This window comes from Patiria miniata, unplaced genomic scaffold (genome assembly GCF_015706575.1).
Source record: "Patiria miniata isolate m_02_andy unplaced genomic scaffold, ASM1570657v1 HiC_scaffold_27, whole genome shotgun sequence".
In the NCBI taxonomy this organism is placed as follows: Eukaryota; Metazoa; Echinodermata; class Asteroidea; order Valvatida; family Asterinidae; genus Patiria; species Patiria miniata.
Genome location: NW_024037066.1, coordinates 4,932,423 through 4,960,420, shown reverse-complemented (window position 1 = coordinate 4,960,420; position 27,998 = coordinate 4,932,423). Strand labels below are relative to the sequence as shown.

The following is a 27,998-nucleotide window of genomic DNA, read 5'->3' as shown; positions in this document are numbered from 1 at the left end:
AAATAAGCAGGCTTAAAATTCAAGTCTATATTGAAAGCAAGGAATTAAGCATAAATTTGTACAAGCTTTATGTCATTCAGGTGACATGATTTAAACAAAAGCGATCAAAAAGCAATGATCAATATTAAAAACAAAAGCAAAACAACTACAGACTATATTACCTAATGGCTAAATTCATTAATAGATGAAACTATATGCGGAAACGTTTCCAAATGTATGAAAAATGGGTGTACAAAACTATTTTTTTGAGGTATTGGATCACAACTTCTAAACATGAAATTTCTAATTCTGGAACGGATTACCTAGTGGTTAAACGGAACACTTTCCTCAGACATTGTAAAATTTAATCCATGAACAAATGTGATGCATTCTATGTTGTAAGCCTTTGTGTTTAAGTCGCTGATGGATTTATAAAAACATCTAGTGTCCCAGGACAGTTTTGGGTACTACTACAAGGAGTAACAGGCAAGGGCAGTTTGGGGCGGTGCAGTGACTGATGGGTTAAAGTTGATCCGCAATTACCAAAGAATATTAATCGATGAATCATTTATACAATATATACAGGTAGGATATTTACAAAAGTGAAAAATCAATCATTGCAACAAAATGGAATTTGTTGAGCAACTGGAACACGCATACAGTGGTCTGGGGTTTGAGTCCCTGTCCATCAAATTTTCATAACTCGGGCAAGATTGATCCAAGGTAAATTTGTTGAATTTCCATTGGGTATATTCAAGAACTTCATGGTTTTCTGTCGTAAAGCCTAAAACAAAACCGTAAGTGGTGCACCAAATTGAAAATGATATATTTAACAAACGTTTCTCGCATTAAGCCAACCAAGTCTTCATGATATATTGAAATGCTGTGTACAAAGATTGCCAACTGTTTTAGGGCTCAGCACTAATAAGGCTCAAATATGTTAAAAAACACTCAAAACCAAATCTCGGCCAAAAATCACTACATAAGTAAATTCTTGACATTTTGAAAATTCTCCATCCAAGCATAAAATAGCCACTGTGGGGAAACTTAGATCAAAATTTGGAGACTCAACCTCTGAATCCAAAGCAAGCCTATAGTCTACACTAAAGAAAGGCAAATAGCTATTTACAAACTCCAATCTTCGGATTTTCCATTTTATGAAACCATTCAAAAAGGTACAATAGTTCTCCAATCCGAAAAAAACACAGCGAATACTAACAATCCATCACTGGCTAAATTCTAAACTACTTTTTTTAAAAGAGCTGTACAATTTTAATTACAAGTGCAAGGCACCTACGGTGCAATCTTCGCATCTTGCCACACCCATGTACCCAGTCGGGCCACACCAAGGTTTCCAATTATTTTTCATTTCAAATGCAAGGTCTCCATGACAAAGTGACATGCCTCCAGCGGGTCTGCAATCTCCCGCATCTTGCCCCGCCCCAGCACCCACTCCGGCTGCACCTGACGCTGCTTGCGGGGCGTCGGCGCGTGCATCACCCTGCTTGCATTGAGGCTGCTGGTGTTCAGGAAGCTGCTGTTGGACAGGGTGGAGCTGTTCAGGCCGCGGGCCTTGGCCTGGGCGCGCTTGGCCGCTAGGCTGTACTTGCGCTCCGTCAGACGATTGATGCCTAGGAGCCGCTCCTTGTTCTTGGGAGCTGAGAGGATGATCTGTGATGAGAAACAAAGGGATTCAAATATTTGCCAAGATTTGCGTAATTGAAACTGATTTCAAAGAGTGTGGTATTTGAGGGTATTACAGACGCGCTTTTGACAGATAAAATAAGCAAGGTTGCATCTTTCAGGTTTGGTGTCTAATTGAATTTTTATTAGCAATCACTGTTGTGTACATGCACAAATTAAATATGTTCTTACAGCATAAATACATGGAGAGCTTAAAAGGGGGCACACATGCTTCAATTTGACAACAGTGCCCCCCCCCCCTTTGCTGATGTCACTAGTGCTGATCGATCTTCATACCAGAAACTAAGACCACCTTACTACTCAATTTTCCTTCGAATTTGATTTCAAATAGAATTGTCATCATTTATTCATAAGTAAAATTGGGCAGTGTGGCCTAGTGGTTAGGGTATGTGACTCATGATCTAAGTGTTCAAGGTGATCGTCCGACTGCTGACCATTTATGTTGTGTCCTTAAGCAAGCCACTTTGCCCCAACTTGCCTTACCCTGCCAAGGAGTGGGTACCGACATTAGTTTGGGACTGGCAGTCCTTTAGGGTCATTGAGATATCTCAGTTATGTCCAGCCAAGGAAACTGGCATGGTAAGTCTTATTGACTCGGGACGGACTTTCCTTTGCTTGCTATAGACGGATTGCACTCAGCGGCCATCTTTGAGGTGCTTTTTGTTATGTTAATTCATTAACGATGAATGCACAACACATACCTCAAACATGGCTGCAGTGCAAACAATCTATTCATGAAAAAAAAAAGGAAGAGTTCCAAGAAGTGTGACTGACCTGTGCACGTCTGGTATCCTGACTCAGAATGCCCATCAGCGTGCAGACTTTAGAGAAGATCTGGGCACCCTTCTCTCGGTACATCTGCATCAGGTCCAAGATCATGCTGATGGATTCTGGCTCCTCAAAGACTGCGTGGGCAGTGGGAGGATACTTCAGTGACGATAAGAAAGGGGAAAAGAAGGAAGTCAATTTACAGAATTGCATACCAATAGTTTATGGTGCAGATATCAAAGGACTACAAAAATTGACTGTTTTTGTTTGACCGTTGGCTCTTTCTATTTCGGCAGTGTTGAAATTCATTGCCGCACACATAAATCATAAATTAAGACAATCACAGCAATGCAAGGATCCTCAAATTAAAGAAACACGATTGGATTTACACCATTAAAAACCCCTGCATATGCAGTGGAAACATTTCAAAGTACTCACACCTAGCATCATCCGCAGCAAATGTTTCAGTTATGGATTCGGTTTTTAGCCCCAAGAGTACCACTCTTAGAATCGATAACCGCAGACACAAATGCTCAATTCAACAATCTTTAACACTAGATGTTTTCTCACATTCAACTTGTAAACATTGTGCGCTGTTTAGTTTGTGCAGCCACAAGGGCATAAATTTAAGCCGTGGTTGGCAACAGATTTTGCCAAAAATTACATATCAACGTCAACACCTTCATCATGTAAAAAAATTTTCAACAAATTTTTTTCTTAAGTCTTTGGTAAAGTTTATTTGTTAAATATATTTAGTACTTTCAGCAATCCAATGAAATGTTTGGAAACAAAGTTTATTTCTGCGACGTTAACCTTCCATAGTTTGTCAACCAAAGTGCCACCCAGGGGTTAACTGAGAAAGGTCTGTTACAGTGGAACGCCGCTGTAACGAACATCGCGGGATCCACAGAAAATGATCGGTAAAGTGATCGTTCGGTATAGCGATTGTTCAGTATAGCGATTTTTAGCTGCTGGTGCTCCGGTACTTACTTTTCAATAAATGGCGCCTGCATGCCTTGGTAGTTACTGAAAGACAACTTCGAACACGTGCCGACTATTGAATTATGTAATTACACAGTTTTGAGCTTACTACCTACATCGATGGGTGGCTTTCCCCTTCTATGCCTTGGGGAAATAACAGCCACTTGTCGCTCTTCTGTTGACGGTTTTCAACAACAATGTTCAGTTGGTTTTGTACACAAAAATCGGGAGCCAAGGACGATGTTCGGTATAGCGGTGTTCGGTATAGCGACGTTCCACTGTATTTAACAGTCGTGAAAACGGACTAGAGATTGAATGGTACCTTGGTCAGGTTGAGGAGTATGTTGACGCTGTACTTGATGACCTCCATGCAGGGCAGGCTACGATTGCAGCTCTTGATCAGAGTGAAGATGACCGGTACTGCCTGGCCCTCTACTAAACGCTCGCAGCAGGCTGCCGACAGACGGCTCACAACGTCTGGAGAAAAAAAAATGTTAATTTTTTAAAATGTTGAATATTTTATCTGATTTTAAGATGTTGAATAGTTTCGGATGAGACTATCTTCAAATTACTCGGACCTAGGCAGACTTAAAAGTAAACTTGTAAAATGTCTGCATACTATTAAAAGCAAGGTAAGTACAGAGTGAAGTATCCTCCCTCCCACTAAATTCTTTTTATCCAAAGTCTCTTGATCACTCTCCTGAAAACTTGATGCTAAAAGAGAACACTCTTTGTATTAATTGGACTGATTCACAACTTCAGTGGCTGTCATTAATTCAAACAAAGTGTTTGCAATTTCCTGATTTATATTCAATTAATTTAGACATTCTCATGACTAACAGTACAGCATGTGTTAACTTAATTATGTACTTCTGGAGACTGGAAATTTCTCAGAACCTGTTGAATACTTAATCACTTCAGATGATGCAGCCACCAATGTTTCCAAATTTAAAAGGTAAAACATTTTTTCAACAGACGCAAACAAATGGGAATCTCTTTGCATCTACTGAATTTGGCAGTGGATGCCAATAAGTTACTGTTAACAGAACAGAAAGAGTCCATTCGCAGACCCTCTTTGCTGGTTCTATACCCTTACCTAGACTGATGAGTGCCTCTAGCAGGCCAGACATCTGCCTGTATTGCAGCAGGTAGTCCAGGGCCGAGGTGGTGCGATTGCAGAGTTTCTTCTCCTCTGTGACGGCCTTGTTGGCCTTGATGCAGCGGGCACGGGCAGCTGCGATCTTCTTGTTCTTGCAGCTGCGGCGGACTTTAAGGCCTCGCCACACAGACTGGCCAAACAAATAAAGGGAGAGTTTTTCTTTCACACTTAGGTCCAGAGCATTAGTTTGTAAACGACTCACAAGTGATAATTGCTTTAGATGATCAGATCATTTCTGAACTCATCCTTTTATTACATCTCAAGGACTGTATTGCAGAACCTTTGGTCTGCCAGATTTGTGAATATGGGACTTTGAAAATCCATAACAAAGATTTTGGGAACTCTCGTCAGACACTGAGTAAAGAGCTCTCAAGTGAGTTCAGGTTGCAATTTCGGAAAGTTTTCCTTGAAGATTCTGCATGCACTGAACAAGAAACAACTATGAAAAAAACAATATGCATAATATTTAAATTATCTATATGGATCCTATGTTGCATATTCACACATTCCAATTGGAAATAAAAATGGAAACCCAATTTCAAGGTTTTCCCTGATTTCAAGACTAGCTAGTAACCCAGATTGATTTTGCCGAGCTGAATCATTCTCTTTTGTCTTTGAGAATGATTCTGATAGGATCAAAATACCTCACTTCTGAATTTCTTAAGTCTATCATGAAGCCATACCTGCATAGTGAGTGCTGCAGCTTTCATCTTCTTGACGTACTGCCTGGCCAGCCACACCCTGGCCTGCGTCTGGATACAGACTGCCGCCTGCTGCCGGACGGCCTGGTGCTGACGTACGCGGCGCTGGAGTGCAACCATGCCACGTCTGAGCTTCAGGAAATGCAAGCGTTGGAGGGAAGCACGCATCCATCGCTGCAATACAGAAAACAACAGGAATTCAAACTTTACTAGCTTCCATCAACAAATGCAAGAGATGTAGATGATCCATTCCTCCACAATAACGAAATCTACACTTCAACATCCTTGTCTTAAAGGGAATATACATCATTTGCTTTTGCTGTAATTTTCAGAAATGGATGGAATTGGGGGGTTGGAAATATAAAGCAAATATAGTTACACTAACTTTTTGGAGGTTTTGGGTTCGAAAATGCTATAAAAACCAAGAAAAACGATAATTTTCCTATAGTCTGGTTCCCTGACTCCATATAAGAAGAAACAGAGCAGTTTACATACTTTGGGGGAATTGTAAGGTCAGGGAACCAGTCTAGCTGGCTCGTACCCGTTTATAGGTTTGTAATCGATTGCAAACAAGTGCAATGGTCAATTGGGGCTAGTATTTGAAAAAAAGCCAGTTGTTTCCAACGCTGATCGGCCGATCAGCGTTGGAAATTGATACAAAAATACCACTTTTCTTGAAAATGACAGTATACCAGGTGCCATAATTTTACAGGATGCTTTAGACTGTCATTTACCAACATCCTATTAAGGTATTTCGCAAAAACTTGGTAGTTTTATTTTTCGATGTTTGCAAATGTTGTATATTCCCTTTAATATCACCAGTACTGGTTCTAAATATTGCTGCAACCTGTGTAAGACTAGTTCCCGATAACGGATGAAATAATTTGCCAGAGGGTCAATATCACAGAGTTGTTATCAATTTGCAAAGAGCACTAATATTTTTCTCAGCAAAATCAGGTTACCAGTCGATTTGCCCCATAATGTATTTACTACTTGTAACTTGTGCTAAGCTGTTTTTTGCTTTAAAGCAGGACTAACACTGGGCTCAGGTATTCATGAAATTTGTGGAATCTGAAATCAGGCAATGATTAAGAAGTCTCCATTGCAAAAACACCAGCCTCGCAATCATCAGTAAATATGGGTTTTCAATTAACACCTCATGTGAGCAATCGGCAATTAAATGAGTACAATTTTTGTTTCCCAATAAACCACAAAGGAACACTGACCAAGTGCACTATAATAATATTATCAAGCTGACCTTAGAAATTGAACAAGGACAGTGACAAAACTGGGGAGCTGCAACATGGGGCTGAATAGCTCAGTTGGTAGAGCGCTGGAATGGCAATCCGGAGGTCTTGAGGTTCAAACCCTGCTCCAGTCACTTTCTTTTATTCAACTTTATTAGTGTTAGAGTAAATAAGAAATGGTGTTAAATTTGGTCATGGGTTATGAGAGTTAATTTATTACCTGTATAGTAAGTATGGACTGCATTTTTGCTTTGGCAGCCTGTCGCATCTTGTACAGACGATAGCAGCGTTGGATCTGGATTGTGGACAGATGGAACCTAGCGACAGAGGAGAACCTCTCCAGCTGGGCTAGCCTGGCTTGCCTCTGGGTCTGAAAGGAGACGGGTATAGAAAATAAACGTCAAGTCTCAGTTCAAAGATATTTTCACAATGTTCATATTGGAAAAGAAAAGAAAAGCAATTCAGCAACGAAGGCTTCCAGAAAATGTCGATCCAATAAGAAAACTGCGCAATGGCATATTTATATTCAGCAACTGAACCATAATGTATAGAAGTAGGAGAGAAGGTCAGATTAAGCAAGCATTAACTCGAAGGTTTATCTAGAAGTTTACCTTGCAGTTTAACGGCTTTAACAGGGTAACTTGGAATTCAACATCTGGTTACTGCTTGTTTAATTTTACATCTTCCCTTATACACATGACTTCATTCCAAGTAATTTTCATCAGAGTATTAATACATTCCTAAGAATTTTGTGTGTGTGGACAATTCAATTGATGATGCGTGCAAAAGTTTCATCTGAAATGAAGGAATACATATTAACCCGTTACATTGTATTTGTATTACATTTACTACACTGTATTTACTTCTTGCTGAATCTATTAATGATTGAGTGCTTGGATGGATTGGGGCTGTCTAGGGAGTAACACGCAGGGTGCTTTTGGGAGGTAACAGGATCTGGATTAATAAGCCATGCATGTGTTATTTTGAGGCGTGAAACTTGACTTGGTCTCCTTAGACACTTCCCTATTTGCTATGTTCATAGATATCTCCAACACCTTCAATTTGTCTTTATTTAATGAACCATGTTGATTTTGTTTTACTGAGTATTCCAAATATCTCACCTCAAGTGCTTTCCTTGCAACAAAGCCCCTCAAATGCTGTTGGATGCGCACAGCAGCTTGCCATTTCTTCTTCATCGTAGTGAACTTTTGCCGAGCCATCATGCCCCTGGTTCGAGCCTGCAGGAAGAGGGTGGTCTGTCTCACCGCTTGGTAGCGTCTCTGTTGGACGTGGCCCCTGTAAGCTGACTGTATTTTGACTGCAGCGCGGATCCTCTTGGCAAGTTTCCTTGCCTGTTTCCCACGTGCAAAGGACTGGATTGTGATGATGGCATTAAGGATCAACCTGTACTCTCTTTGCTGGTGTCGAGCCGTCATCAGAGCACGGTATCTGGTCTGGATAGTAAGAGCTGCGAGTCTCAAGGACAGGAAATCTCTCCTGGCAATCTGTGCCCTGAAGCTCGCCCTGATTCTGTTGGCTGCGTTTTGCAGAGCAAGATACCTGCGTCGCTGGGTCAGCATCCTGAAGTGAGACTGGATTCTGATGGCTGCTCGGATATGCTTGACTGACTGCCTAGCGAGCCGGCCACGCAGGTAGGCTTGGATCGTGATGGCAGCACCGCGCTTGACATGATAGCTCCTGGTGGCTTCCCTCTGGAGACGATGGGTTCTGTATCTCATCTGCAAGACCACGGCGGCTCTTCTTGTCTCCTGGTATGCCAATCTCTGCTTGTTGCCTCTAAAGAAGGACTGGATGACAGTTGCTGCAGACTTGACAGTTATGAAATGGCATCTTTCAGTGTAGGCCCTGTAAAAGGATTGGATCGCAATAGCGGCCTGTCGTATTGCCTGGTAATTTTGGAGGGCTTCCCTCATCAGCAAGTGAGCTCGATATCTTGCTTGGAGGCTGGTCGCCGCATTCTTCATCAACAGAAAGTTGGTTCTCTGTCTGTGCCCTCTGTATGCAGATTGTATTGTAATTACTGCCTGTTTCAACTGGATGTACTTCTGTCTTGCCGTGTAAGCCTTGTATGCAGCCTGTATGGTGATAGCTGCACCACGCTGAATGTTGTAGGCTCTGAAGGCTTGGGTTCTTAGTACATGAGCCCTGTATTTTTCCTGAAGTACTACTGCGGCCCTCTTCAGTGCCTGATAGGCTTCACGTTCTCTCTTTCCTCTGTACAAGGCTTGGGTCTTGGTTGCTGCCTGCTTTAGGATGATGTAAGCTCTCCTCTGCACAAATCCTCTGTAAGAAGCTTGAAGTTTGACAGTGCTGCTTCTGGCCAACAAGAATTTGCTTCTGATAGCTCTGGTGATCAGGTACCCACGGAAGAACTGTTGGATTGTCTGAGTGGCAGCAACAAGATTGTGGTAGCGCTGCCGAGCTCTTTGCATCCGATACGAGGCCTGGATTGTTATGACTGCTGCTCTCAGTTTGGTATACTCCCGGACTGCTGCATGCATTCTGTATTCCGACTGGATGAGCCTAGCTGCACGATGCTCCCTCGCTATCTTGCGACCAATGCGTCCCCTGTACACTGACTGTACTGTGACGGCAGCTTTCTTCAGAGAGATAAACATGAGTTGCTGCTCCCTTGCTATTCTGGTGGCTCTCCAGTACTTTTGTAACACATCAGCAGCATCCCTGATCTTCAAGTATCTGGTGCGAGTCTTGTAGGCCATGTAGTTCTTCTGAATCGCAGTGGCTGCAGAGTGCAGTCTGCGAATGTGTTGGCGAACTAAGAATCCTCTGACGTAGGCCTGTAGAGTGATGCACGCACCACGGTGAATGTGATACTGGAGACATGTCATCTCGGCCAGTTTGGTTGCCTTGTATTTACGCTGGATGATAATCACTGCACGTTTGAGCTCTGTGTATTTTCTGTAAGCTTGATGCTTGCGGAAGGCGGACTGAATCCTGACAGATGCACTTTTTTGATTTTGATATTGTTTCTGGTTGCGGTACATTCTGAAGTAAGACTGGATGATTCTAGCAGAGCTGTGGCTCAGGGCGATGTTTCGTCCCAGCTTACCCCTGTACGCCGCCTGTAGAACCAGCGCAGCTTTCTTCAAAGTAACAAAGTCCTCCTGAATCTGTCTTGACAATCTGGTGGCCCTCCAGTGGGTCTGTAGGATCAAAACGGCACCTCTCAACTTCTGGTACCGAGTTTGAGCCAAGTAGGATCTGAAAGACTTTTGAATCTGAATAGCCGCCATATGCAACTTCTGCATCTGGTGGCGGACCAGGTACCCACGTGTCACAGCCTGCAAGGTGATGCAAGCTCTGCGGATGGCCAGGTACTGGCAACAAACAGCTTGACCTGTTTTCTTGGCTTGATATCTGGTCTGGATGACCAGTGCTGCCTGCCTCAGCATTACAAACCTGCTATGAGCTTGCTGCATGCGAACAGCAGTTTGAATCTTGATAGCTGCACACTTCTGCCTCTGGTATCGCTGTTGCAGGAGGTGTCTTCTGAAATAAGACTGGATGATTCTGGCAGAGCTGTGCCTCAGGGCGGTGTTTCGTCCCAGCTTACCCCTGTACGCCGACTGTAGAACCACTGCAGCCTTCTTCAAAATGACAAAGTCCTCCTGAATCCGTCTTGACAATCTGGTGGCCCTCCAGTGGGTTTGTAGGATCAAGACAGAACCTCTTAACTTCTGGTACTGAGTTTGAGCTGAGTAGGATCTGAAAGACTTTTGAATCTGAATAGCCGCCATGTGCAACTTCTGCATCTGTTGGCGGACCAGGTACCCACGTGTCACAGCCTGCAAGGTGATGCAAGCTCGGCGGAAGGTCAGGTACTGGTTGCAAACAGCTTGACCTGTTTTCTTGGCTTGATATCTAGTCTGGATGACCAGTGCTGCCTGCCTCAGCATACTATACCTGCTATGAGCTTGCTGCATGCGAACAGCAGTTTGAATCTTGATAGCTGCACATTTCTGCCTCTGGTATCGCTGTTGCAGGAGGTGCATTCTGAAATAAGACTGGATGATTCTGGAAGAGCTGTGCCTCAGGGCGGTGTTTCGTCCCAGCTTACCCCTGTACGCCGACTGTAGAACCACTGCGGCCTTCTTCAAAATGACAAAGTCCTCCTGAATCCGTCTTGACAATCTGGTGGCCCTCCAGTGGGTCTGTAGGACCAAGACAGAACCTCTCAACTTCTGGTACCGAGTTTGAGCTGAGTAGGATCTGAAAGACTTTTGAATCTGAATAGCTGCCATATGCAACTTCTGCATCTGTTGGCGGACCAGGTACCCACGTGTCAAAGCCTGCAAGGTGATGCAAGCTCGGCGGATGGTCAGGTACTGGTTGCAAACAGCTTGACCTGTTTTCTTGGCTTGATATCTGGTCTGGATGATCAGTGCTGCCCGCCTCAGCATTATATACCTGCTATGAGCTTGCTGCATGCGAACAGCAGTTTGAATCTTGATAGCTGCACACCTCTTCCTCTGGTATTGCTGCTGCTGGAGGTGCATTCTGAAGCAAGACTGGATGATTCTGGCAGACCGATGCTCTGTGGCAATGTGTCGTCCAATCTTCCCCCGGTAGGCAGACTGCAGGACAATTGCAGCTTTCTTCAGAGACACATAGTCCTCAAGAACTTCTCTTGACATTTTTGTAGCCCTCCAGTGTTGTTGAAGTACAACAGCAGCATCCCTCAGCCTCTGATACTTAGAGCTGGCAGCGAAGGACCGGTACGATTTCTGAATCACAATAGCGGCATTGTGCAACTTCTGCATCTCCTGACGAACCAGAAACCCACGTGTCCAGGCTTGCAGTGTGATGCAAGCTCCCCTCATGATCTGGTACTTGAGGAAGGTTGCCTGTGCCAATTTCTGAGTACGATACCTTGTCTGGACAATCATCACTGCTTCTCTCAAACTGAGGTAGTGACTGTGAGCCTGATGCATGCGCACAACTGACTGGATTTTAACAGCAGCTTGTTTCTGGGTGTTGAATGTGCGTCTGGCGAGTAGTCCACGGTACGATGACTGAACGGTCACAGCTGCTGCCTTCAGCCTTAAGTAATCAATGTGCGCATGTCTTCCGATCAAATGGGCCCTGATGTGCTTCTGGAGACAAACTGTTGCTGCACGCAGGGTCTTGAAGCTCTGTCGCTCCCTATATGCTTTGTAAACTGACTGAATCTTGATGGCTGCTTTATGCTGTGCAGCAATTTGTTGGCGAGCTAAGATCCCTCTGAACCAGGCCTGGAGGGTGATGGTGGCACTCTTCTGAAGCTTGTAAATTTCCAGCTGGCGATCACGGCTCAGCTTGGCCCTGAACCGGCGTTGCATAACAACTGCAGCTTGCAGGATAGCCCTGTAGCGTTTGCGGGCAATGTACATGCGGACGTAGGACTGGACAGCAATGCTGCATGCCTTCTGATGACCAAACTTGCGTTGCGCCATTATCGAACGATACTGAGACTGGATCAGCACTGCAGAAGCCCTCAATTTCACGTAGTGACTTCGAGTTGATTTTCCGGCCAAATAAGCCCTTGTGTATTTCTGTAGACACCATGTTGCACTTTGCACAGCCAGGAAGTTATTCCGTGCCCTGTGCATCTTCCATACAGACTGGATTCTGACAGCGGCTTTATCAAGGACAGCCAGCCAGCGACGAGCCAGAACTCCCCTAACCCATGCCTGAAGAGTGATGACAGCTCCCCTCATGATGTTGTACTTTACTAGCTGGATTTGACCCTCTTGTTGAGCCCGGAAACGTCGCTGCAAAACCAGGGCAGCAGCCCTCACTGCTTCGTATCTTCTCCTCTTGGCGTATCCGCGGAACGATTTCTGAATAACTATGCAGGTTCTCTTCTGGTGCAGAAACCTCCGGCGTTGGAGGAAGGACCGCACGACAGCCTGTGCTTTCACCACACTGCGAATGTAAGCGGCATGTCGTCTGGCCACCATACCTCTGTAAACTGACTGTACGATGATCGCAGCTTGACGAAGGCTTAGATACTCCTCTCTGACAGATTTGGAATATGTAGCAGACTGCCAGTACCTCTGAATCACCAAGACAGCAAATTTCATCTTAAGGTATCTCATACGCTGCAGGTGAGCTCGGATATGTGCCTGAATAGCAATGACGGCCAAACGCTTCTTACGGTACATCTGTCTGCATGCGTAGCCCCTGAATGCCGCTTGCAGGCTAATGCAAGCCCTGCGTTGGAGACTGTACAGCGCCCGCTGCTTGCTGCCGAGGTGTTTAGCTCTGAATCGCTGCTGCAAAACCACAGCGGCTTGTCGCATCTGGACAAAGCGACATCTCTTCAGGCGGCACCGGACAGCAGCCTGTAGTGAAATAACAGCCTGACGGGTCTGGAGGTAATCCTTGCGGGCGATGTAGCCACGCAGAGCAGATTGGATGATTATTGTTTTGAGCGTCTTCTGATAATGGCGTCTTGCGAGGAGTCCTCTGACATATGCCTTCAAAGAAATGAAATGTTATGGGCACAACATAAGTATATCAGTAACGTTCAACCAGGCAAATTATTTCACAGTTTAGGAATAATTCAAAAACATCACATTGTATCTCTCTTCAAATTTGTACTTGTACAGATCTTTACATTGCTACTCATGCATTTCTGAGCAACAATAAATCAGATGCCAAATTATGGCCTTTAATCAGATTTTTCACCCCAGATTTTTATTTTACGTAACTGTTGAGAAATGTTCTAGCATAAGATTCATACTTCAGCAATTTATTCAAATGACAGATAAGTATTGTGATTGGTTGCGATTCCCACTGCTATATCAGATTTAAAGCGGACAGTCGACCCTGGCAAGCTTGGTGGTCAAGTGGCAAGACGTCTGCACTGGTAAGCAAGAGGTTTGTGGGTTCGATTCCCACCCGAGTAAAACTGTGATTATGTTGCTCACAAGCCCTCAGGGAACCCGAAGTATACAATGTTGATAAAACTCACGTCAGTGAAGGGAAAGATGAAACAAAAATTGAATAAAAACCAAATTTTATTGCTTTGGCTCGATTTTGGTAAACAGTTCCCAACCTGTATTGATGTGGCAGCTCTGTCTCTGTGTTGCTCCAGTTGTGCTTGTCGTAGTGCTTCCACCTGTCTGCATGCTATCACCCGTCTCCTCATTGCCTGCAGCTTGATGATGGAACCCAGCAATCGCTGGTGATGCCGTCTGGTTAGGAACAAGCGGACCGCGTCTTGGATGGTTTGGGCTGCAGCCTCTTGAGCCTGGAAGATGATAAGCATTACACATCAAAACTTAGGTATTCTGGTCATTGTGCAGTTACGGGCCTCTTCTTTCGTTTTAGTCTTCAGAGTGTTTTCATTTCTCCAAAATGACTTCACCACCCTGCAAAATCTTCAAACAATCTTCTTTTAATTTTTGCACAAGATGAAAAAGACTTAAATGTTACCTGTCTGCGTTTGTGCAACTGACGCAGCCTATACGCCTTCCAGACCATCTGGATGGTACGCGCTGCCCTGGTCTCAATGCGCAGATCCAACAGCCTGGCGCACAGGTATGAGACGTAGGTGATCACAACCTAATGAGAACACAAACATTGATTATCATAGCAAATTAGGCTGAAATACTTTCTTGTGACACTAAGTAACTAGTACATTGTGAACAAAACAAAATTCTTTAAAAAGATCAGAGAAACTGACTAGGTGTGTTATAATAATTTAAAAGTTGAACAAAGAAACTGACTGCACGGGGTTTGAACCTACGACTCCCGGACTACAGTACCAATGCTATACCAACTAGCGCCCCAGACCGAAGAAATTGATAAAATAGAAACACCAACATTGGGCTGGATAGCTCGGTTGGTTCGAGCACAGGTATAGTAGTCTAAAGGTCATAGGTTCAAACTCTTTCCAACCGATTTTTTTTTTGTTCAACCTTCAAAGCAATAGTTGGATGAAAACAATGAATCTATTCATGGACAACGGTTTAGGGCTTTGTCCTATTGACATCATTAACATATATAGCCGATTATTAAAAAATATTTAATTTCACTGTCAACTGGGCAGTGTGCATTCTATGGACTTGGTACACAATTAGTAGATGGTGTTTGTGACCACTTCCCATATAGCGTCTCTGTTAAAGGTAAAGTCCATCATTTGTAATTTGTGCATTTTGTTCGTTTGAAGGAGCAAAAGTGCTCAAAATCTAAAGAAGGGTGCTGAACAACTAACCTGATGAAGTTTCAGCTCATCTTCAGCTGTATATTTCGAGAAAAACATTCTAGGATCTCGATTTCAAATCAAAAGTTGCTGAATCATGTTTTGAATTGGGCCTCCGAGACACGTTCTCACAGAGCCGAATGCAGTTACGCGATGTCGCGCACCGATTCAACGAATTATAGCAACCGCGCACGCGTAGTGTCAACGTTTGCGCGCGCTTCGCCGAATAAAAAAACGAACTACTAACGGAAATTTCCAACAGTGCTTCTTAAGATGCACCGTTGGAAAGGCCTTCTTTCGTTGATTTCTTCAAAACGACAGCATGCCAGAAAGAATAATTTCACAGGGACTTTAGTCCCCTTACTATCTTTTATTTACCAAGTATGTTTTTGAACAATAATTACGCCAATTACTTTTTGGATAGCTGCAAATGATGGACTCTGGGCTTTAAGCATCAGGCATTGTCAGCAATGCATTCAAAAGTCCCTCCCAGTGGTCTCCCCAGCTCTCTCTCTGTAACCCTTGAGGGGGTACTTGCGCAGGAGCCCATTGTCTAGATATTTCACATATTCAGCAGTACCAACCTTTTCATCTGGGATGGTGTTGGACATTTCTGCCGACTTCACCACTCCAGGGACGCCGCCCAGCTCCGACACTTTGTCATACAACACTTTGAAGTTCTCCCTCTCATTGGCAAGAAGCCTATCACGCTCTCCCGGTTTGCCTGTGCCTGAATTAAACAAAAAAATAAAGGTATTAAATTTCAGTACATGAATATTCCTAAAAATGATTTGTGCCACCATCTGACCTAGAGAGAAAGCAGGCAATTGCGGGTTCATTCAATACTCATTGCAAATTTTTTGCTTGTGTTGAAATTCATTCCATTTTTTTCAATTTCACAGCACAAATACTCGCCATTCAACCAATTACCTATGCATTCCAATGTGCATTGACTACAAAAAAATGTCAGTAAAGATTTCAAAAAATTTAATTTGTAATTCTTAATTTTCTCAGTATATTAAATAAAATATATTACGCATTAATGAGAACCAATCAAGCTAGACATTGCATACTTGGGCTGTAGACATTAGACCATGTTCCGTCAAAGCTGTCATCGTTGCCGCTGTCTGGTGTGGCACCCTGTCTCTGATACTGTGTCTGTGTGGTTTCCTGATTGATGAGACCCAGGGGAAGCAGCGACGGATGGTAGTGGTGGACCAGGTAGCACAGGGCCCGACCGTCAGAGAAGGCAACCGTGAAATTCTCAACCTAGGACAGAATGAACAGCATGGTAAAATGTCAGAACCTTCTTGCATCGCCCAGACTCTGCCACTGGGCAGGAACTAAATGACATTTGCAGGCATGCAACTGGGAATTTTGAAAAAACAAGGAAACTCGATCCAAACCACACCAGACTATGTACAGTGTTTTTCAATTTGTAATGGCATTCATGAGAAGTGAAAAACAGGGAAATCAGCGGATCCGAGGAAAAGTTGCATGCCTGCATTTGTTGCACTGCTTAAGAGGTACAAGGCGGTATCAAACCCCATGTCAAGGGGGATTTATACCCCACTAAATCCTGCAAAATGCTCAAAAAACTACCTAGTGGATTTAGAAGGATCTGGGTGTGCGTAATAGGACTGGGTGCAATGTTATTAAAATTTCAATGTAAATTTTATTACAGAAATCTGCCCTCAGGTCCACCTTGCAATGACACAGAACAGTCGGCACCTGATTTTGTTTAGGATCAAGCTGTGCCTGAGCTATGATCGTTGGGAACAAATCAGTTACCTATTTTCTGCGCCCTGAGTGTAACTGCGAGGATATAAAGATCAGCATCAGTCGACCCTTGAAATACACTGGTAGCGATGCGATTTTTCCAAATTGAACAATATAAACTTACCTTCAGTCCATAGAAGGAGCAGACCACTTGGCTCCATTTCAACAGAAGGCTCAGCCGACTGCTCTTGAAGTACACGTTGGGTTCGTTGGAGTCTCGTCGGCCATTTCCCACTCCTATTGCTAGGGTGTCCATCAGGGGGAGTGTCGAGAGGGCATCCAGGTGCTTCTGGAGACGGAGGTTCTTGCGGAGGAAGGCAATCTCCTCCTGGAGTTGTTGCTCATTCAAGAGGAGGCCGATCTTTTTATGAAGATGCAGAAATCGAATTTTAGTAAAATCCAAAGTTTATATGAGAGATAGAGAGTTGATGGTTAACAGTAAAATACGACGGAGGTCACAAGACCTGTGGAATATCTTACTCATAGGTAACAGTAAAAAAGTCCTTGTTTTTTACCTGAAATTGGAAGATAATCCTCCAAAGGAGTTCCAGCGTCTTCTCCCGGTGGCCATCAACAATGGCACGAGCGTCTACCCCTCCACCTGGTCATTATTGAAAAAAAAAAAAAAAAATTAATTCAAAAGGAATTTAAGAAAACGCTTGAAAGTATTGTGCACTGCACATCTGCAACATTAAGATATTCTGGACTTGCTTAGGGGAGAATACAAAATTAAACAGGCAGTAACTCCAAGTTTCAACTTGAGGTATTACAAGGTTCTGCAGGATTTTACAGGGTACACCGCTTGTTTAATTTTGCACCCTTCACTTACTTGATTACATGTTCAAATTCTTGTTAGAATTATTTGAAAATGTAGACAATACCACGTTAAAGTTTGCTGATTCAGTATACAATGTATATTTCATTTACATAGGGCCAAATTACACATGACGTGTAACTATGAGAAGAAAAACAAGATACCACTGTTTATGTCATGACCATGTTTGCAATGAACATTACATTTGAAGAGCTCACCATTTATAAAACAAAGTAAATTTGGATTTGATGCCAGTATGGACTCTATGGGGAAGTACAAGGAAAGAGTTGGGGACAACCCTGATAGGGATATTCGCAAGCATCGCGGACGATGTCTGACGCTCACGCGAAGACGCTATGGGTTTATGCACATTCAGACTAGAATTAGTTGGCCGTACTTCAGGCCATGCATAAATCAATATGCACGCAGTGTGCCCCTCCTCCTGGGGTTCTTGAAAGTGGTCACATGTACTTCGGAGTTTGGGGTTCATGTCTTACCATCAAGCTTGAGTGCCTTGAGCGTGATCTCCACGTTGTGTATCTTCTGCAGGCGACTGATGGCAGGAACGCGCAGCTGAGAGGACAATGTCCAATCCTTGATCAGGAGCTCAACAATGCGACTGAGTGCATGGACAAGAAAAATGATCAGGCTATTATCATTGTTTCCTAAATTAATAATGCTGTACTGCACCCCAAATTGAACAAATATAGGCCGAGTGTGGTACACCTCCATAATGGCCCCCGATTGTGGTTGCAGTTTTAGGTCTATAAACCTTTCTTTTATATGTAAACTTCGAGGGCATAAATTCAAACCGTGGTTGGCAACAGATTTTGCCAAAATTTCATATTAGGGCGTAACACCCTCATTATGTAACAATGAGGCAGGTTTTTGGTAACGGTTGTTGCTGATTTTGTATTTTCAACAATCTTATGATATGTTTGGAAATATCAATAACTATTCTACATTTCTGAGATGTAGACCTTCCACAGTTTGCAAACACGTGGTGGGCAAAAAGTGTCAACCATGGGTTGGTGAATAAAGGTCTACATCTTCCAAAATATAGGGATCAATTTGTAGCTCTTTAATAGGACTATTCAGCATTAATTTTCCCAGTGAGACTTTTATTCTATTCATTACTGGGAAATTTTGCTCATTCCTTCCATTCAAAGAAAATATCAACGGGCCCATGCTACAGGAAACGTAGAAAAACGGAACAATATTTTTGATCTGTGTATACAACCCTTTTTAGATGCTGTCAATAAGTGAAAATAAGTTAAGCACTTGACACGTTTCGCACACTCACGCAAGTCTGACACCGCATCGGAGGTCCGTGGCCAGTTTGGTGACAGAGAAGTCAAACTCGTCCAGTGCGGTCTGCCGGTGGGTGACGTTGTAGCCCATGAAACTCAGATGCCTGGTGAGATCACCCTCACCACGGAGGTACTCACGAGAGAAATGAAGCAGGATATCTCGGCTGGACTAAGGATTGGGAAGAGAAAAAGTACAACAGTAAGAGGAGTTTAAAATGTGTTATATCAGGTTTTGCCCTTCACCGACAGGTTTTGTAAAAACGCTGTATACTTGACGTTGTCTGAGGTCTTACAAGAAAGAATTCACACGCTGAAACCAACTCAAACCAGATGTCTCACCACTCGATGTCCTACTACTGGCTGGTTGGATTCTGATGTAGTACCAGGTACCACAACCAAACCATTTATAGGATGGCAGGATGGCATTTGCGTCAGGAAGATGTAAAGTATTTATCAGGTTACTGATGTACTGTCCAAGGGTTTGCAGAAAAAAATCCAAAGCTTACTTTGATGGGAATCGAACCATGACCTCCTGTTTGAATGCATTAAAGTCTGGGACTGTTTTATTAGGCCACTCCCACTGCGCACGTGAGCAATACTATGTGTGGCTCTCCAATGCCATGCTACACATGTTCCAGCTGTGCAAGTCATATACACATCTGTGTCATATGCACGTACACGTATGTTGGACTTTTGTGCATGTTGGTCAATAATCGTGGCTGTGAATGGTGAAAAATACCATGGGGCTTAATGGATCAATTTATGGGCATTGATGACATACATATAAAACGTTCATTTATTTTGCTGCACAGTACTGGATTTCAGTGTATTCAGGATAAAGTACGTCAACAGACTTACAAAACTGAAGAAGATAGAACGAGGACAACAGTCTCACATTGGTTACTATAAGGGGTTAGTTAGTTCCTTTGGTGGTAAACCAATGCACAATGTTTACCTTGAATTCCGAGTCTTTACAGAAGAGACAGGGGTCGTGATCTATGAGTCGTGTCAGCTTGGCTCGATCCAGGAAGAAGACCAAGATCAGGAACTTCTTGAGAGTGAACTGAGACAAAGTCTCCTCGTAGCCTATACAGAATGACAGCAAATGTTACAGAACAGCTGCTAATAAAAGGAAAATATTTTTTTTACAAAGCATATATTTCCTCTGCTTATAAAATTGTTGACGAGTATAAGCAGCTCTTTGAAATTTGTCCCTGTCTATGTAGGATCATTTGCATTATCCTAACAGTAACCTACAAATTATTATCACAAAGCTCACTTGGATTAAAGATCGTACTGTTACTAAACACGCTGTGGAAAATTCCCCCAAAAATGATTACAAGAAAAGACAGATTCTGGACCACAATTTGAGAAAGAATCTACCTCTTCCCCCAAAAGGAAAAACGAACTTTAAAGAAACTCAAACGATCAAAGCGACAGACCTGGACCATACAGATGCGGCACCGTAGGGTGAGCATACTGGGCAGCGATATCAGGGTTCCCCAGGAGTCGAGTGATGACAAAACGAGACAGGCCAACGACGTCGGTGTTGCTCTGAATGGGCAGGATCTCACCGTAGGTGGTCTCCAGGCCGATCCGGAGCCAGAGGGGGTTGTAGGACAGGAACAGGTCCAGCAGCTTTTGCTTGATTCCTGTGCACGAAACAGTCACAACAATATGAGTGAAGGTGATGATAGAACATGCAATAGTGACAAGGGGGGAAAAGAGGTTAGAGGCTTTTTCAATTATTTATTAGAAAATAAAGAAAATAGGGAAGAAAGTCCCAAATTGGATGACAGAGAAAACACAAGGTAAATTTGGATTGAGGATTTGAGCCATTTTGGCAGCAATGTTCAACTCACAGTAAAGTATGCATCCATGTGCTATATTTCAAGAGCTGATCATGACAAGGGGACTGTGGCAGGGAGAGCTGCACAGCAGTGAAATTCGCTTAGCAGTGAAAATAAGCAAAACCCTTCACCAGCCAAGATGTCACGTGATGCATATTGTTTGGTTCTAAGCTGATTTGTCCTTAGGGTTTTATGACTCATGACCAGAGGGTCAGGGGTTTGAACCCAGCTGCTGGTTATATGTTGTGTCCTTGGGCAAGCCACGTCACCTCCACTTCTCTCTCTCTCTCTACCCAGGAGTATAAGTGGGTACCAGCATTAGCTGGGGAGTACGTAACCCGTGTTGAGACTGGCATCCCATCCAAAGGGAATAGACCATCCAGGGGAAACAGAAATATTCTCAGTTGTTTAATGCCAAGGAAACCGGAGATAAACGCCAGCCTGATGGGCCACATTCAGCTCGTGACAGACTTTACTTACTTTTTCCACCAAATTAGATAACAAAAACAAAGCAAAACCCTGCTTATACCGTAATCAGCATGCAGCTTGCGATCCAGCCGAACCACAATTCGTCTCTTCTCAATCTCCGCCTCCAGTTTCTGGATGACGCGGACGATGGGCTCGCTCTGGAAGAGCATGCAGGCACCGCGACGGAGCCTGTTCAGCTTGCGCTTGGCCGTGTAGGCTCGCAGGGACAGGTCTTCCTTGGAAGGGGCTGGGGGGATGGTGCTTTTGCCGGCCGGCTCCACGCAGAGTGTGCCTGCATCAACTGCGGTCAAAGAGAAAAGCGTTTCATTTTAAAATGTGCAATGATCAAGTTTAAAGGACATGAATTATTCTGTTACTGGGTATTACATGTGTGCTTTCCTTATCTGTGGAAATTGCAGCTCAGGCCATGAAACAGAAGATCCTCTTGCCATATGATCCACACTGTGGCTATCATTAATTTCCCTTTATCAAGTTTTCAAGCACACTTTCTTGTTGATAAAAAAATCTCCCAACAAGAAAAAATATTTTCCAAACATTTTTATAAAGGGGAAAACAAAAGGCCACATGAGTTATCAAGAGCATTTTTTTCTGATGTACGCTGCTTAGAGATGCCATCAATATATCAATAAAAAGCCTGCAAGACTACCAAAAAAACCTGAAACTATCCTTACCCTCTTTCAAAAATGTGTATTCTGGGTGTTTCAGACCAAATCCAGCACTTTTAATTGTCACATTTTTTGCAAAAAAATCCTGAATTCAGGTTCAAACCTGAAAAGTGGCATCTGACTGCTTGTCCTGCTTTACAATAAACAATGTTAACATTTGTCCTAATGAAAAAAAACTTATAAATATTGTATGAAAGTTTTGTGTTAAAGTCAAGCACAGAGTACAATCAATTTGAATAGATTGGCAAGGATAGATTGGTAAGTTTGAAAGGAAGGATTTACTTTTAGTGGCTTTGCAGCTAGGGTCGATAGGACAGTCATCTGGAGTCAGGACATGGTTCAACCAGCGGGTAAAACCTCGTTCTTGCTTCTCCATCCAACGTTCATCGTAAAACATGTTCTTGGCAGCAAAAGGCATCGGGTGCCTGGGAATGGCTGATATAAACAAACAAAAAGAATTGAAATAAAGAGAAAAGTTTTTAAAGGATTCATTTGTTCAGCAAGCTGATACCTTCTAAGTAAATTATGAATCGATTTAAGTTACCACTTATTATGGCAATTGTTGACCATGTGTTCGATTTAGGTGAGCAAGTTGGGAAAATTGTGTAAGGAGCCAGCACTCACAGAAATAATAGCTACTTCAAAATTTAACGTAATATTTGACAGAAAGACTTACTGGTATCAAGAATATTTTGTGAACGGCATTGTTGAAACCATAAAGGCTAATTTACACTACATGTACATGTACACGATTTTGTCGCTTGACAACGATCATCGCATGTTTTTATAAATATACACAACAAATATGCACGTTTACGTTTACGTGACAAAGTTGTGCCACTTATCGCGCAACTGGTTTTTAATCAAATTTGAAGCGATTTTGTTGCGCAACACAAAACGTCGCATATGTATTTCACATAGACTATAAGCATATTTTTTCACACAATAATATACAAGAGCTTCTACAAACTTGCCGCGCGACAAAGTCATTGCGACGAAATCACATGTGTAAAAAGGCCTTAATGAAGCAAAGAAAAAAAGAAAGATACAAAACTTACCTGTTGCATTTGACTTCAGCAGATTCAGCTTAGCCATTGGCACTCCCTTCATGGGTGCTTTAGCCTTGTACTGCCCTGCAGGCTTCCCTTGTGCTTTGGCCTTGGCTGTCTTGTTCCCAAATTTCTCTGCTGCTGCTGCTTTTCTCAGAGCGAGGGTCCGGTTCATGGTCCGGTCCCGTGGTGGTGGTGGCTGTTTCTTTGCCCCATGACCTTTGGCATCCTGGGTCTTTAATTTCTTAGGCGGTGACTCGGCTTTGTCTTTGGGGTCGGAGACACGTTTGCGACTGATCAGGCTGCCGGTGACGACGCTGGTGTGGACTTTGAAGTCGTCAGTTCCAAGTTGCTGAGCTGAGTTGTCGCGCAACAGAGGGAGACTGCTTTCTGCAGTCCCAGAATCAAGGGTTGGCTCATCGACTACTGGAGGCGCATCTGACTGGACGTGATCATCGACTGGCAGTATGCTGCCATGCTTATTTTGGTGTACATCAAAATCAAGGGATAGCTCAGCATGATTTGCCACTGGACTGATCTCTTCTAGGAGCTCAGTGCATTGCTCAACGATGACATTGCCATTGCTAGATTGGTCTTCATTTTCATCATCATTTGGGACATGACTTAATCTTGGCTCATTCAGACTATCCTCAAATTCTGGAGGGCTACTACCCATCTGCTCGGAGCTTCTATTACCTCCTGCCTCATCTGACACAAAAAGATTCTTGCGTACAGTGGCAGGCTTTGATGGTTGCTCTTCCTCAGGTGCTTTGTTTTTAGTGACAGTGGTCTTTGCCTCGATGGACAGACGTTTGGGGACTTTGGGCGAAGCTTCATCAGGCATGACTTCATTTGGGCATTCTTCATTGCAGTCACCAACATGGGGATCCTCGGTTATGGTGACCCGATTGTTAGCTTGTGTAGGCTTGTGAAGCACAAATGGCTTGGCTGTTTGTAGCAAGGGAGACATGCCGTTGCAGACAGACAGCGTCTGCCGCTTCAGGTTCTCCAACAGGAGATCCTCAGCCGTCACTGGCATCCCATCGCCGTTAATCTCAGCCAGCGAACTATCAAGGGCGGTAAACTCCTCTAACGTGCTCCTCTCGCAGACACTCCTGGGACTAGGGGTGCTTGGGAGGATTTGCCGCTCACTGTCATTCTCAACCTCTGCGGGAACCATCGGTCTAATGACTGACTTCTGGGCGTCAGATTGTCTGATCGGGGCACGATTCTCTTGGTTTGCCCTGCTTGCTTTGCCAGTGGAAGGCCTTGGCTGTTTCCCTGGTGCTTGAGGTTTCTGCTGACCTTTGGGTTTGAGGATCATGGTCGGTCGGCTAGGTTTCAGGACAGCCTGGGGCTGGGTGACTTTTAGGGGAACTTTCCGATGCACTGAGAAGGTACTCCTCCTCCCTGCTCCCTAAAAGTGAAAATCATTACATTTTTGGATTATCAATAGCAAAATTATCATGACCGGCTTTGTTTCAAATATGCTCTGGCAGGTTTTAATTGCATGATATAAAAGTTTTACCAATGCACACCGGGCATGATCAGGAGCCAAAGCTCTAGTGTGTAGGACACAGCACATGCATACCCTGCTTTCATGAGTGCGGCGCAAAGTGTGCACCACTAAGTTTCTTCTGTAAGTGCACTCTGTGAGACACAGAAGTGATGGCAGCTCAGGTGTCTCTCAAATACATTCATCTTTGTAGCCATCGAGGGGTACTTATGCAAAGCATCCAATGCCACGAGTGTTTTTCTTTCAAACCTACCCTCTTTTTGGGTGGATCTTCTGCGGTTCCCAGCAGGATCACCTGCAATCTGAAGGCCCCCTCACACTTGAAGGTGACCACCTCCCTGGCGTTGCCCTCCTCCTTGGGGGTCCAGGCGATGGGCAGCCGCATAAGCTCGCATCCATCCAGCTCCCAGCACGTCGCTGAGATGGAGAAGCCCTTGTCAAAGGGGAATTTCTCTATGCGGAGCTCCTGAGTACACAAATTAAATCAAAGCTTCAGCAAACAGTCTGAATTAAGTACCTTGTAATGCATCCCGCTATTGGGAGACTTGGATCTGCAAGATTTTGTTTCTTGTGTGAACGATTACTGCTCCGAGAATGATAATCACTACATCAGGTATGTTTCTTACAAGATATTGCTGTGCAACTTAACAAGTTACAAATCCAACACTCTTCAGGAACCTACATGTTTGTACATTATCTAATTACCCACTCAACTCTCAAGGGGAATGAAGTCTCTACAGTCCTAAAGACCAGTTCAATTTCATACATTCAAATATGTACCAAATTTAAATGCACACCGAATTTCATATCGTCAGACAAACGTTCCCTGTGAAATTTGCAGGACTTGAAATGAGTTCAATTTTTGCAAATTCTCAGCTCGAATTGTTGCCAGACCTCACAAATTTGCGTTCGTAACAAACGAGCTGAGTGTGTACCAGCCATAAAGCCTGCAAGATCCTTCGAAACCTCAATAGATTTTGATGTCAAAAAATGTACAAACCTGAGGGAAGTCACAAGGGTTCTCCACCAGCAACTCTCTGGTTCTGGACATTCCTGTCCTGACCGTGTCAAAACACACCATCACCTTCTTAGTGAAGTGGGTCAGCTTCAGGACCGGTAAGTCTTCGTCATCGCCATTCTGGGCCAAGGGCGGGGCCTTGTGAGGGGTGCCGCTGAACCAACTCCCACGGGATTTCTTAGGGGTTCCGTCACGGTCCCCCATTGGCCAGGGGTTGACGGCCAACGGTGACCCACTTTGGTGGCTGTCCATAGTCTGCACCTAGTGGCCTCTCTACAATATCATGTCAATCGATATTGGAATTTTTTTCAGGCAAATACCTGAAACGTAAAACAAGAAAACAGAGCTGCTTCTTGACCTTTGTCATGGTTCCCGACTATATGATGACGTATGCATTAGCACTATGAATTGGCTTGATGTGCTCAGTACGGTCCTACCAAAATGCGTCAATAAGTGTCAACAAGCGTCAACAATAGTCAACGGTCGTCAACCCAGCGTCAATCAATTTTGTATACATTTTGAGACATCAAAACAAGCTTTATATGGTAGAATTAGCGATAAAGAATACCCTTAGTATTAAAATTAAAGTTACTATTATTTCAAAAGTTGTTTTTTTTTCAACGCGAAAAGAACGACGAGTTTGTTGAGTAAGTGTTGGCCGCCATCTTGAGTACGTGAAGCTAGCCATACTATGCATGCGTGAAGTGTACAAACAAGATGGTGGCCAACACTAACTCAACAATCTCGTCGTTCTTTTCGGTTTGAAAGAACAACTTTCGAAATAATTTTAACTTTAATTTATATGCTGAAGGTGTTCTTTATCGCTATTTCTACGGGTCCTACTAAAGCGCGTCAACAAGCGTCAACAAACGTCAACAAGTTTTAGTAGTCGTTAAGTGCGCGTCAACAAATTTTGTATAGGCCTTTGGACAATAAAAACAGCTTTATATGGTAGAAAAAGCAATAATGAACATCTTCTGCATATCAATTAAAGTTAAAATTATTTAAAAAGTGGTTTTCCAGCGCGAAATCTACGACGGGTTTTTTGGTTTAGTATTGGCCGCCATCTTGTTTGAGATCTATATACTACGCATGCGTGGAGTGTACCATTCACGCATAGGGGTTTCTTTATACGATCAATCGAAGCGCCCTCTGTTGTCGAAAATATTCAATTCTAGAAATTCGGAAAACTATGTTTTTTTCAATTATAAATTATGCAAAACTTGGTCACGGTACTTTGTTTATTATTTCAAAAATATGCCGACTGACACTGTTCACAAAGTCTGCCAAAAAATCCCAATGCAAAAACCAAACGAGGTTTCGCAAAGCGTATAGTATAAAGAAACCCCTATGCGTGAATGGTACACTCCACGCATGCGCAGTATGTTTATTTCAAACAAGATGGCGGCCAATACTAAACCGATAAACCTGTCGTAGATTTCGAGCTGGGAAAACCACTTTTTAAATAATTTTAACTTAAATTGATATGCAGAAGATGTTCATTATTGCTTTTTCTACCATATAAAGCTGTTTTTATTGTTCAAAAGCCTATAAAAAATTTGTTGACGCGCACTTAACGACTACTAAAACTTGTTGACGCTTGTTGACGCTTGTTGACGCTTGTTGACGCGCTTTAGTAGGACCGATTTCTACCATATAAAGCTGAATTTGATCATGTTGATGTTCCAAAACCTATACAAAAGTTGTTGACGCTGGGTTGACGACCGTTGAACTTGTTGACGCCATTTAATGCTTGTTGACGCATTTTAGTAGGACCCGCTCATGTATGTCGTGCACAATTATTTGTAGGGCATGTAGGGCAATTCAGTCATGTCAGTGCGACCATGCCTGCGCCTGTGTGTTTGGTGAGAACCTTGTCTGGAAAATACACTTTTTTTGAGGGAAAAAACACACTTTCAAAGTTTCAGAACAAAATCTTTAAAAATTCAACAACAAAATTGTGGCGGGAGTGAAAATCGAGAAGGGCGGTGATGAAAACCTTTATCATGTTTATCAAATTTGATTGGCCAAATTTCAAATAACAAAAATAAAATACAGTGTCAACGATTTACATGATTTAAAAATAAAATGTAAATCATGCCATTTATTGCCAACCAACACTAACACTTGAAAAAAAAATTCACACTTGAAATTTTTTTTTTTTTAAACATGAAAAAAAGTCACATGATTTTGTCCCAAGAATCATGAAGATAATCTGATCAGCTGACACTAATTGTAATACTACTTCTTCTAGTTACTACTGCAGTGCCGGCCTTAAAAATGGCCTAAACATATGCTTAAACTAAAAGTAAAACAGTTGCTAAAAATGTTCAAGTCAAACAATCATGGAGTCGAACTCGAACATGTCGAAGTAAACAAGAAGCAGTAAAATTTTACAAATGAAAAAGCAATCTGCAAATGAAATACGCACACAGTGCAAACCAATGCCACGATAAACACCAAATAAATCCTGGCTTTTCTCCTCAAACATTCAGTACATTTACATGATTTGGAGAAATAATGCTCTTATAACAGCTCGCAAAATTGTAGAAACAATCCACTCACCTGCTCTCTATAAACAACAACTGAGTTACCCGAATAACGTCGACACTCCGAAAATCACGTTAAATCCGCCGCATGTTAAAGTTCTTTCGAATCAACCAATGAAATTCTTAAACATATCACACAACTGACCAATCAGAGACAATGTACTGGGTATTTAAATGACCTTTGACACCG

General features: G+C 43.1%; 1 protein-coding gene across 1 annotated transcript; it reads right to left on the bottom strand.

The window, feature by feature from the left end:
- Positions 1-12: 12 nt before the first annotated feature.
- LOC119734195 (abnormal spindle-like microcephaly-associated protein homolog) lies at positions 13-27,928 on the bottom strand. The gene is made up of 23 exons (XM_038207548.1): positions 27,825-27,928; positions 25,242-25,579; positions 24,495-24,707; positions 22,735-24,142; positions 21,959-22,111; positions 21,052-21,291; positions 20,115-20,324; positions 19,628-19,758; positions 18,666-18,841; positions 17,860-17,981; positions 17,064-17,149; positions 16,673-16,909; positions 15,843-16,038; positions 15,354-15,499; positions 14,001-14,129; positions 13,621-13,815; positions 7,661-13,039; positions 6,760-6,909; positions 5,275-5,466; positions 4,529-4,721; positions 3,755-3,909; positions 2,458-2,610; positions 13-1,650 (listed from the first exon to the last, which is right to left on the bottom strand). The coding sequence occupies exons 2-23, from the start codon at positions 25,509-25,511 to the stop codon at positions 1,345-1,347; spliced, it is 10,440 nt and encodes a 3,479-aa protein (XP_038063476.1). The 5' UTR covers positions 25,512-25,579; positions 27,825-27,928; the 3' UTR covers positions 13-1,344.
- Positions 27,929-27,998: the final 70 nt, after the last annotated feature.